Source organism: Sebastes fasciatus, chromosome 24, assembly GCF_043250625.1.
Source record: "Sebastes fasciatus isolate fSebFas1 chromosome 24, fSebFas1.pri, whole genome shotgun sequence".
Lineage (NCBI taxonomy): Eukaryota > Metazoa > Chordata > Actinopteri > Perciformes > Sebastidae > Sebastes > Sebastes fasciatus.
The window spans coordinates 1,065,447-1,077,910 of NC_133818.1; the positions used below are offsets into that span (position 1 = coordinate 1,065,447).

A 12,464-nucleotide genomic window follows, 5' to 3' on the forward strand; every position below is an offset into this window, starting at 1 on the left:
TGAAGCTGTTCCAGTGAATGGAATATGTCTATAGGTTTATAATGAGTGCACCAGACTCCTAACAATAAATACAACATTTAAGGTGAGCGTGTCCCGGCTGTGACTCATCGCTGTGTACATGTTTACGGACGTGTGTGTGTGTGTGTGTGTAGTCAGTGTGGTCAGTGTCATGGCGGTCAGCATCATGTCGGCGTGGCGAGCGTCTCTTCGGTGTCTCTACCTCCTCGCTTGCTTCCTTCAGGTTCTCATCCAAGGACAAGGTAAGACCTCTGACCTCTGACCTCTGACGGCTTTATACAGTTAGTTATATATATATAGTTTATATGATTATTTAAACTGATCCACCAGACAGGAAACAGTTCAAATACGTTAAACTGGAAACGTCTGTTGGTTCTGCTGGTTCTGTTGGTTCTGCTGGTTCTAATGACTGTTTTTTAGTTACAATAATGATTTAGTATGTTTTAAGTTTGTCATATTTAAGATATTAATTATTAACTACGAGGAAGTACAAAACAAGTGTTACTTATTAAACTAACATTGTGACTCAGTTTGGATGAATTATGATTTATATTATACATATAACTAAATAAATCATACTGGAATGTTATTGAAGTCAATTTTAAATGAATACATAAATAAATAAATATGCCTATTAAAAAAATCCTGAAATAAATAAATGAAGCAATAAATATATAAGTAAATGTAAATATAAATATATAAATTAGTAAATGAATAGAAATAAATACATGTTTTTATTTTTACATTTATTGTTATATTTCATTTATTTCAGGGGACTTTTATTTCCTATTTCTGATAATAATAATAATTAACAACGCCCCATTCATTTGAATATAACAGATGGAAATTAAAAAGATTTATTAAATAAATGTGGAATTATGAAATAAAAGTCCCCTGAAATAAATAAAGATCTTTTTAAAAATAAAATCCTATTTATTTATTTATTTAACAATATTTTCTCATTTAAATATTTATATTTACATTTATTTATTTATTGCCTCGTGTATTTATTTCAGGATTTATTTAAAAGGCATATTTATTTATTTAGTGAATTATATTGATTAATTTTTATATTTATATTAATATTTATTTATATATTTATTGCCTCAGTTTTTTTCTTTCAGGATTTATTTAAAAGGCATATTTATTATTATTATTATACTATATTAACATGTATTTATATATTGAACTCCATTGTCTAATCTGTGCCGTGCTACCAGTGTTCGAGGCTCCCCGGCAGCGGGCGGTGTTCGAGGCTCCCCGGCAGCAGGCGGTGTTCCTGCGGTCCAGACGGGCCAACCGGTTCCTGGTGGAGGAGATCCTTCAGGGGAACCTGGAGCGGGAGTGTTACGAGGAGCGCTGCAGCTACGAGGAGGCCCGGGAGTACTTCGAGGACACCGACAGGACGGTCAGACCCCCCCCACACCACAATCAATCATCAATAACACTACTACACCCATATTCAATCATCAATAATCAATAACACCGATTCACGTTATTAAATCGCTGTTTAACTGGTTTTAACTGGTTTGAACTGGTCTGGTTCTCTTCAGATCACCTTCTGGACCGTTTACCACGGTGAGTTTACACTCTAAACGAATAAACAGATTTATTATAAATCAATAATTCTACTCTATTTCATTTGTATAATTTTATTATCTTTTATTATTATTTTATTAATCACTTATTTTATTGTATTTCATTTGTATAATTTTATCTCATTATTTTATTTATCATTTTTTTATTGTATTTAGTTTGTATAATTGTATTCTCTTATTATTGATTTTATTAGTCACTTATTTTACTGTATTTCATTTTGAGATATTTTTTAAGCCAATTTTTCTTTATTTTCTATTTGATATTATTTCTGAGTGTTTATTGTCTGGCTGAGTCGTTGTTGTTGATGTTGTTGATGTTGATGTGATTGATGTGATTGATGTGATTGATGTTGATGTTGTTGTGATTGATGTGATTGATGTTGATGTGGTTGATGTTGATGTGATTGATGTGGTTGATGTTGTTGACGTGGTTGACGTTGTTGATGTGATTGATGTTGATGTTGTTGTTGATGTGATTGATGTTGTTGATGTGATTAATGTTGTTGATGTTGTTGATGTGATTGATGTGATTGATGTTGTTGATGTTGTTGATGTGATTGATGTTGTTGATGTGATTGATGTTGATGTTGTTGATGTGATTGATGTTGATGTTGTTGATGTGATTGATGTTGATGATGTGATTGATGTTGTTGATGTGGTTGATGTTGTTGATGTGATTGATGTTGATGTTGATGTGATTGATGTTGATGTTGTTGTTGATGTTGATGTGATTGATGATGTTGATGTTGTTGATGTTGTTGATGTTATTGATGTTGTTGATGTGATTGATGTTGTTGATGTTGATGTGGTTGATGATGTTGTTGATGTGATTGATGATGTTGATGTTGTTGTGATTGATGTTGTTGATGTGATTGATGTTGATGTGATTGATGTTGATGTGATTGATGTTGTTGATGTTGATGTGATTGATGATGTTGATGTTATTGTTGATGTTGATGTGATTGATGATGTTGATGTTGATGTTGTTGTTGATGTGATTGATGTTGTTGATGTTGATGTGATTGATGTTGTTGATGTTGTTGATGTTGTTGATGATGTTGATGTGATTGATGTTGTTGATGTTGATGTGATTGATGTGATTGATGTTGATGTTGTTGTGATTGATGTGATTGATGTTGTTGATGTGGTTGATGTTGATGTGATTGATGTGGTTGATGTGGTTGATGTTGTTGATGTGGTTGACGTGATTGATGTTGTTGATGTGATTGATGTTGATGTTGTTGTTGTTGATGTGATTGATGTTGTTGATGTTGTTGATGTGATTGATGTTGTTGATGTGATTAATGTTGTTGATGTTGTTGATGTGATTGATGTTGTTGATGTTGTTGATGTGATTGATGTTGATGTGATTGATGTTGATGTGATTGATGTTGATGTTGTTGATGTGATTGATGTTGATGATGTGATTGATGTTGTTGATGTGGTTGATGTTGTTGATGTGATTGATGTTGATGTGATTGATGTTGATGTTGTTGTTGATGTTGATGTGATTGATGATGTTGATGTTGATGTTGTTGATGTTGATGTTGTTGATGTTGTTGATGTGATTGATGATGTTGATGTTGTTGTGATTGATGTTGTTGATGTGATTGATGTTGTTGATGTGATTGATGTTGATGTGATTGATGTTGTTGATGTTGATGTGATTGATGATGTTGATGTTATTGTTGATGTTGATGTGATTGATGATGTTGATGTTGATGTGATTGATGTTGATGTTGATGTGATTGATGTTGTTGATGTTGTTGATGTTGTTGATGATGTTGATGTGATTGATGTTGTTGATGTGATTGATGTTGATGTGATTGATGTTGATGTGATTGATGTTGATGTGATTGATGTTGTTGATGTGATTGATGTTGATGTGATTGATGTTGATGTGATTGATGTTGTTGATGTGATTGATGTTGTTGATGTGATTGATGTGATTGATGTTGATGTTGTTGATGTGATTGATGTTGTTGATGTGATTGATGTTGATGTGGTTGATGTTGTTGATGTTGTTGATGTGATTGATGTTGATGTTGTTGTTGATGTTGATGTGATTGATGTTGATGTTGTTGATGTGATTGATGATGTTGATGTTGTTAATGTGATTGATGTTGTTGATGTGATTGATGTTGTTGATGTGATTGATGTTGATGTTGTTGATGTGATTGATGTTGATGTTGTTGATGTGATTGATGTTGATGTTGTTGATGTGATTGATGTTGATGTTGTTGATGTGATTGATGTGATTGATGTTGATGTGATTGATGTGATTGATGTTGTTGATGTGATTGATGTGATTGATGTTGATGTGATTGATGTTGATGTTGTTGATGTGATTGATGTTGTTGATGTTGTTGATGTGATTGATGTTGTTGATGTGGTTGATGTGGTTGATGTGGATGTGATTGATGTTGTTGATGTTGATGTGATTGATGTTGATGTTGTTGATGTGATTGATGATGTTGTTGATGTGATTGATGATGTTGTTGATGTGATTGATGTTGATGTTGTTGTTGATGTGATTGATGTTGTTGATGTGATTGATGATGTTGATGTGATTGATGTTGTTGATGTGATTGATGTTGTTGATGTTGTTGATGTGATTGATGTTGTTGATGTGATTGATGTTGTTGATGTGATTGATGTTGATGTGATTGATGTTGTTGATGTGATTGATGTTGTTGATGTTGATGTTGTTGATGTTGTTGATGTGATTGATGTTGTTGATGTGATTGATGTTGTTGATGTGATTGATGTTGTTGATGTGATTGATGTTGTTGATGTGATTGATGTTGTTGATGTGATTGATGTTGTTGATGTGATTGATGTTGTTGTTGATGTGATTGATGTTGTTGTTGTTGATGTGATTGATGATGTTGATGTTGTTGATGTGATTGATGTTGATGTGATTGATGTGATTGATGTTGTTGATGTTGTTGATGTGATTGATGTTGATGATGATGTGATTGATGTTGTTGATGTTGATGTTGATATTGTTGATGTGATTGATGTTGTTGATGTGATTGATGTTGATGTTGTTGATGTGATTGATGTTGTTGATGTGATTGATGTTGTTGATGTGATTGATGTTGTTGATGTTGATGTGATTGATGTTGTTGATGTTGTTGTTGATGTGATTGATGTTGTTGATGATGTGATTGATGTTGTTGATGTTGATGTGATTGATGTTGTTGTTGTGATTGATGTTGTTGTTGATGTGATTGATGTTGATGTTGTGATTAATGTTGTTGATGTGATTGATGTTGTTGTTGTGATTGATGTTGTTGATGTTGTTGTTGATGTGATTGATGTTGTTGTTGATGTGATTGATGTTGTTGATGTTGTTGATGTGATTGATGTTGTTGATGTGATTGATGTTATTGATCTGTGATCAGACGGCGATCAATGCGCCCCCCCCCCCTGCCTCCACGGAGGGCAGTGTACGGATAAAGTGGGCGGGTTCCACTGCTCCTGCCCCGCCCCCTTCTACGGCGCGGCCTGTGAGCTGGGAGCTCCGTCGCTGCCGCCCTCGCCATCCATCACAGCAGGTGTTGACCACGCCCACAGCGCCGTGACCTTCTTCTTCTTCTTCTTCTTCTTCTTCTTCTCCTTCCTGGTTATTAACCACGCTGACCGTTTGTTCCAGAGTGTCCGACCGACGGTCCGACGGCGTGTTACCAGCTGTGCACGGCGTCCTACCGCTCCTTCAGCTGCTCCTGCATGGAGGGATTCAAACTCCACGCCGACGGGCGGAGCTGCGTCCCCGAAGGTCAGACGCCATCAAACGCTAACGTACCGCCACGTTTACCGAACGGCTAGTGACATAACCACGTCTCTGTGTCCTCAGTGGCGTTCCCCTGCGGACGACTTCCTGACAAGTTCAACACGACGGCGGTGTCGACGTGTCGCGGTGGAAACTGTCCGTGGCAGGTAAGGCGATCGCGGCGAGGCGTGGGCTCGTTAGCGGTCCGGGTGTATTCAGCGTGTTTGTTTTCGTCCTCCAGGTGGCGCTGCTGACCAGCGGGGGGGTGGAGCTGTGTAGCGGCGTGTTGCTGGGGCGCCGCTCCGTCCTCACCGCCGCCCGCTGCCTCCTGACGGACTCGGGCTCTGACCTCCGACCCTCGGACATCGCCGTGGTCGCCGGTACTGAACTTTATTACAACCTTTTATTGTGAAGTTTAAGATCTCCACAATAAAAGCCCAGCGAATGATGATGTTATTTCTCGTCTCGCAGGTATCGGCGGCGAGGAGAGGATCTTCGTCCCCGTCCAGGCGCTCCACGTCCACAATGGATTCCGTCCAGGTCACCACGACAACGACCTCGCCCTTCTGGAGCTGGTCCGCCCCGTGACCTTTGGCCCCGCCCTCGTCCACCTCTGCCTGCCCGACAAGGACTTCAGCGAAAACATCCTGATGCATTCTGGGAGGACGGGCGTCGTCGCCACGAGGGCGGACGGCGTCGCCACGAGGACGGGCGGCGTCACCACGAGGGCGGGCTTCGTCGCCATGAGGCGAGGCGGCGGGCGGACCCACAACCTGGTCTACATGCCGCTGGACGAGTGTCGCCGCCACGTCAACGTCTCGCACCCGCTCAGCAACAAGATGTTCTGCATGAGGAGTCCCAATGGAGCCAGCCGAGTCCAGAGGAGCCCAAACGGACCTTTAGGGAGTCAAAATGGCACACTGGGGAGCCCAAATGGACCTTCAGGGAGTCAAAATGGCACCCAGGGGAGCCCAAATGGACCTTTAGGGAGTCAAGATGGCACACAGGGGAGCCCAAATGGACCTTTAGGGAGTCCAAATGGCACCCAGGGGAGCCCAAATGGACACACAGTGAACCAGAACCCGAACGGGATGCCAAATGGAGCAGAAAGCAACACCAGGTCAAACATTCGGAATCGCAAGCCGCTAGAATCTGGCCGCCGTCCGGCGTCGGAGGTCGACGCCCGGCGATGTGGCGATCTGATGCTGGGGACGCCGGTGGCCACGGTGGAACGAGGGACGGCGTTTGTGACCGGGCTGCTGATGTCATGCGACGACGGCGGCGGTCTGGTGTTCACCAAACTGTCCCGCTACCTGAGCTGGATCAGACCGAGGCTGGAGGCGGCCGAGGACCACATGACCCCACAAGTCAGCCAGTACCCGGAGAACCGCTAAATGACCCGCCAACCGCCGCCGCCAACTTTAAAACTCTTGACCAAACCAAAGTGTTCTTCTGTGTAAACGTTATTGATCAGCTGTTCTATCCATGTTGTTGTTTGTATCTGAAGTGTGCAGATTGAAATGAAAATAAAGACTCCAGTACCCACAATGCACCAGCAGCAGAGCCTCCAGGAACAGGTGATGTCATCAGGTCGGTGTTAATAAAGAGAAGCAGTTCAACACGGCGTACAAACCAGCATCTGTTTTATTCAACACCTTGTTTACAGAACAGTAGAAAAGAGAAGGAGGAGTCTCCGGCAGCCAGAGGGGATTGTGGGTAACGTAGTCTAGGAGACGGTGGAGAGCGGAGGGAACGGGTTCTGTTTACTGACGACCAGCTTCTGGTGCTGATAGGAGATGTAACCTTTGATGTGACCCTGAGAGGAGCACAAACAACAGCTGTTGGTCTACTTCCTGTTGTGCGTGTGTGTGTGTGTGTGTGTGTGCGTGCGTGCGTGCGTGCGTGCGTGCGTGTGTGAGCTCACGTTGTAGATGAGGTTGGTCAGGATACACTGCACCTCGTCCAGGTCCACGTCCTCCACCTGCATCATCTTCAGCGTCACCAGGAAGGCGTCCAGAGGCAGCTGGTGAGTCCTCAGCAGCAGGTACCTGCAGACAGACGAGAGGTCAACAACTACACTACCCACAATGCACCGGGAGCCAGCAGGAGCTCCTGGACTCACACTTTCTTGAAGAGGTTCCTGTAGGTGATGATCTTCAGCTTCTCCAGGATGAGGAAGATCCCACAGCGGATGAAGAAGGTCTCGTGTTTGGACAAGGTCTCGTTGAGCAGCAGCAGGTTCCCCTCACTGAAACACAGGTCAGCTGTGAGGTCAGCTGACAGCACAGTGATGATGTCACTTCCTGTCGTGTCCCGCTTACCTCACGGCTTTGGTGACGTCAGAGAACTGCATCAGGTCGTATTTCCTCAGGAGCTGATGAGTCGGCATGTGACCCTGAAACAACAAGCTGGGGTCAGACCGGGTCAGGACCTGGGTCAGTAACCTGGGTCTGAGTCTGGTTCAGGTCTGAGTCTGGTTCAGGTCTGAGTCTGGTTCAGGACCTGGTTCAGGTCTGAGTCTGGTTCAGGACTGAGTCTGGTTCAGGACTGAGTCTGGTTCAGGACCTGGTTCAGGTCTGAGTCTGGTTCAGGACTGAGTCTGGTTCAGGACTGAGTCTGGTTCAGGACCTGGTTCAGGTCTGAGTCTGGTTCAGGTGTGAGTCTGGTTCAGGTCTTGGTTCAGGTCTTGGTGGTCTCTCACCAGCAGCATCTTGACGGGCAGCAGGTAGATGAGGATCATCCTCTTGTTCTTCTGACTGGATCGATGACAGTGATCGAAGGCAAACGACAGGAACTCCTCCGCTGAGAGACACCGTCATCAATAACCAATAATCAATCATCAATAACCAATAATCAATCATCAATCACCAATCAATAATCAATCATCAATCAATAATCAATAATCAATCAATAATCAATAATCAATCATCAATCACCAATCAATAATCAATCATCAATCAATAATCAATAATCAATCAATAATCAATAATCAATCATCAATCACCAATCATCAATAATCAATAATCAACTACAATGACCTCAGCTTTCTGTTAGGTCACTCTACGGGGCTTTTATTTTGAAAGAAACAGGTCCAGCCCTAGTTTCCTGTTAACATCCAGAGTCGGGCTTTTATCTTGAAAAACAAACCTCATCCTGAACTTCCTGTTAAAATACAGTTACTAGAACACCACGTAGTACTTGTGGTGTACTACAGTAGTAGTACCGTAGTAGTACAACTGTAGTACTACTACTGTACTACTGTCGTACGACAGTAGTACAGTAGTAGTACTACTGTACTACGACAGTAGTAGCAGTACCTGGGTTGTACTACAGTAGCAGTAGTACAGTAGTACAGTAGTAGTACCTGGGTTGTACTACAGTAGTACAGTAGTACTACAGTAGTACAGTAGTAGCAGTACCTGGGTTGTACTACAGTAGTAGTAGTAGTACTACAGTACCTGGGTTGTACTACAGTAGTACAGTAGCAGTAGTACCTGGGTTGTACTACAGTAGTACAGTAGTACTACAGTAGCAGTAGTACAGTAGTACAGTACTACAGTAGTACAGTAGTACTACAGTAGCAGTACCTGGGTTGTACTACAGTAGTACAGTAGCAGTAGTACAGTAGTACAGTACTACAGTAGTACAGTAGCAGTAGTACAGTAGTACAGTACTACAGTAGTACAGTAGCAGTAGTACTACAGTAGCAGTACCTGGGTTGTACTACAGTAGTACAGTAGCAGTAGTACAGTAGTACAGTAGCAGTAGTACAGTAGTACAGTAGCAGTAGTACAGTAGTACAGTAGCAGTAGTACAGTAGTACAGTACTACAGTAGTACAGTAGCAGTAGTACTACAGTAGTACAGTAGCAGTAGTACTACAGTAGTACAGTAGCAGTAGTACTACAGTAGTACAGTACTACAGTACTACAGTAGTACAGTAGTACAGTACTACAGTAGTACAGTAGCAGTAGTACTACAGTAGTACAGTAGCAGTAGTACTACAGTAGTACAGTAGCAGTAGTACTACAGTAGTACAGTACTACAGTACTACAGTAGTACAGTAGCAGTAGTACAGTAGTACAGTAGCAGTAGTACTACAGTAGTACAGTAGCAGTAGTACTACAGTAGTACAGTACTACAGTACTACAGTAGTACAGTAGTACAGTACTACAGTAGTACAGTAGCAGTAGTACCTGGGTTGTACTACAGTAGTACAGTAGCAGTAGTACAGTAGTACAGTAGCAGTAGTACAGTAGTACAGTACTACAGTAGTACAGTAGCAGTAGTACTACAGTAGTACAGTAGCAGTAGTACCTGGGTTGTACTACAGTAGTACAGTAGCAGTAGTACAGTAGTACAGTAGCAGTAGTACAGTAGTACAGTACTACAGTAGTACAGTAGCAGTAGTACAGTAGTACAGTACTACAGTAGTACAGTAGCAGTAGTACTACAGTAGTACAGTAGCAGTAGTACTACAGTAGTACAGTAGCAGTAGTACTACAGTAGTACAGTAGCAGTAGTACTACAGTAGTACAGTAGCAGTAGTACTACAGTAGTACAGTAGCAGTAGTACCTGGGTTGTAGTCGGAGTCGAACATGGCCTTGCGGCCCACGTAGTACTTGTAGGTGACCTGCTGAGCCGGACTGTAGTCGTCCTTCAGGTTGGAGCTGTCGATCGCTCTGATCAGAGGTTTACACAGGTGAAGCTTATTGATCTGATTGATCAGGAGAGAAGACATTAGAGTGTGTAGAGTGTGTAGAGTGTGTATAATAACATGAGTACTAAGAGGAGAGACCTTGAAGTAGATCTTGAAGAGCTGATTACTCAGAAACATCATCCCCCACTTCTTAGAGTCCTCGATGCCCGCTCGACTGATCAATACACACTACGTTAATACACACACATGGTATAGAGATACAGTATATAGTGTGTGTGTGTGTATAGTGTGTATAGTGTGTGTACTGACTTGTCGCTGGCACACACTCTGAAGCAGCTCATCAGCTGTTCTGCTGCCTTCTCCAGCATCTCTCCTGGTTGACCTTTGCCCTTCTTCTGGAGCTGCTGCTCCACGCTGTTGGCGAATATCCGGAGATCCAGCGTGACGGCGAACATCACCGGCAGCGCCCTGACACACACACACACACACACACACACACACACACACACACACACACACACACACACACACACAGTGATGCTGCGTTCAGGGGCGGCGTGTTCACATCAGTGTTACATATATACAGTATATCACAGCTCATCCTGAAGGAAGACCCACGCTAGCAGTTTCCCTCCGCTTCCAGTCATTGTGCTAAGCTAGGCTAACACTCACCAGTTCTCCTCCTTGTGGGACTGGAAGGCCCTCAGGAAGGACGTGAGCGGGTCAAGGATGATCCATCACTGGTTATTGATTATTGATTATTGATTGAAGCTGCATCCTGTGTGTGTGTGTGTGTGTATTAAAGTGTGTATTTGTGTGTGTGTGTTTCCACCATGAAGGATATTGAACGACGAGCGTCTGGAACTTGTAGGCTTCAACGAAGTCGTGATTGGACACTGCGTAGGTGCACCTGTGACACACACACACACGGTCAGTCCCGTTGCTATGGTTACCTCACATCCATCGATGGGTACAGGTTCCAGCCTGCGTGGCGTCCTACCTGAGGTGGGCGGCGACCATCTCGTCGTATGGCGGCTCCAGGAGCTGCTGACACTTCTCCTCTGGACTGGCCAGCTGGGACACACACACACACACACACACACACACACACACACACACACACACACACACACACACACACACACACACACACACACACACACACACACACACACACACACACAGGTGAGGTGAGGCGGTATCCTAGCAACGCTGGCTGCGTCTACCTGAGTGGGCGGAGCCTCACCTGGAGGCGGGGGTTGGCGACGTGCGGGTGTTTGAAGGAGAGCAGCTCGGCGCAGAAGGAGCCCTCGCGGTTCTCGATGGCCTCTAGGACCTGCAGCGGGGACACACACCAACGAAGAAGACTCACTGGTAAACGCTGGAGGACACAACATGATGCTCACAGGTCAGAGGTCAGAGGTTACCTGCTGCAGGTACTGGTTGATGGTGATGTGAGCCATGATGACCGCTGCAGCACCACAACCTGGAAACACACAGAACACAAGTATTACTGCAGCACAGCAAGTATCCGCCTAATCAATACAGCTGATTGATTGATTGATCTTGTAGATAAATATATCGATAGTTTCTCATAAGTCAAACTGAAACATGTTTAATGTGTTTTATTCACTTAAGATTCATTTAAAAGCAGAAAATATTCACATTCAAGAAGCTGGAAACTCAAAAAAATAAAAAAATAACACCAAAATAATTAAAAAAATGTTGCCGATTAATTTTCAGTGAATCGATTAATCGTTGCAGCTGAAACTCTAATCCGTGTTTTACCTTTAACAGTATTTAATGAGGTGTTTTTGTTATTTGACTGAGAAACTGAACAGAGGTCTGGTTAGCTTCAGTTAGCTGCGATGCTAACTGTAGATAGATCCTCTTGAGGTTTAAGAACTCTGTTAAATGTTTGTTTTAACGCTTCAAACTGTAAACTAACATCCGTGTAAATGTAATAACTCAATATTGATGATTAAATACCTTTAGAATGACGTTTTAACGCAGATTAATAAAATAAGTTTCAGCTGTTGATGCTCACGACTCCAAACTACTTCCGGGTCCCTGAGGTCTGCTTCCGGTAGTGTTTCAGAATAAGAGGTGCCATATATCAAAATAAAAGCCCCAAAGAGATTTTGAGATACATGTGCTGACAAATAAACACAAAAACACAGTTTACACACCCAACATGACATCAGCTCCACAGTAAAAGACTTGTATATCATGTGTGTAACATCTTACTCACCATGTGGACGTCCGGCTGGATGAAGACACGAGCTAGATAGTTAGACGGTTATATTTATATATTTGCATTAAAATGTTCCTGACATGTTGGAAATAAAGAGGAAAGGTTCTTCTTGCTGGAAAAATAAAATCAGACCAACAAAGTGTCCTTTAAACCTTTATT

The 12,464-nt window shown here is 42.6% G+C and overlaps 2 protein-coding genes across 3 annotated transcripts; one reads left to right on the forward strand and one right to left on the reverse strand.

Annotated features, from left to right (window-relative positions):
* Window positions 1-111: 111 nt before the first annotated feature.
* On the forward strand, window positions 112-7,015 carry LOC141762975 (coagulation factor X-like). The gene is made up of 8 exons (XM_074627197.1): window positions 112-260; window positions 1,239-1,426; window positions 1,572-1,596; window positions 5,024-5,176; window positions 5,275-5,397; window positions 5,476-5,558; window positions 5,633-5,771; window positions 5,863-7,015. Exons 1-8 carry the CDS (start codon window positions 119-121, stop codon window positions 6,783-6,785), a joined length of 1,776 nt encoding a protein of 591 aa, XP_074483298.1. The 5' UTR covers window positions 112-118; the 3' UTR covers window positions 6,786-7,015.
* pcid2 (PCI domain containing 2) lies at window positions 6,429-12,184 on the reverse strand. 2 transcript variants are annotated; one of them, XM_074627205.1, is made up of 14 exons: window positions 12,099-12,184; window positions 11,479-11,537; window positions 11,298-11,387; window positions 11,052-11,125; window positions 10,896-10,961; window positions 10,724-10,765; window positions 10,361-10,519; window positions 10,190-10,265; window positions 9,967-10,108; window positions 8,093-8,193; window positions 7,713-7,786; window positions 7,514-7,639; window positions 7,316-7,439; window positions 6,429-7,207 (listed from the first exon to the last, which is right to left on the reverse strand). In XM_074627205.1, exons 2-14 carry the CDS (start codon window positions 11,512-11,514, stop codon window positions 7,118-7,120), a joined length of 1,200 nt encoding a protein of 399 aa, XP_074483306.1. In that variant the 5' UTR covers window positions 11,515-11,537; window positions 12,099-12,184; the 3' UTR covers window positions 6,429-7,117. The 2 variants fall into 2 exon arrangements, with proteins under 2 accessions (XP_074483306.1, XP_074483307.1); XM_074627206.1 differs by having other exon boundaries at window positions 12,041-12,138.
* Window positions 12,185-12,464: the final 280 nt, after the last annotated feature.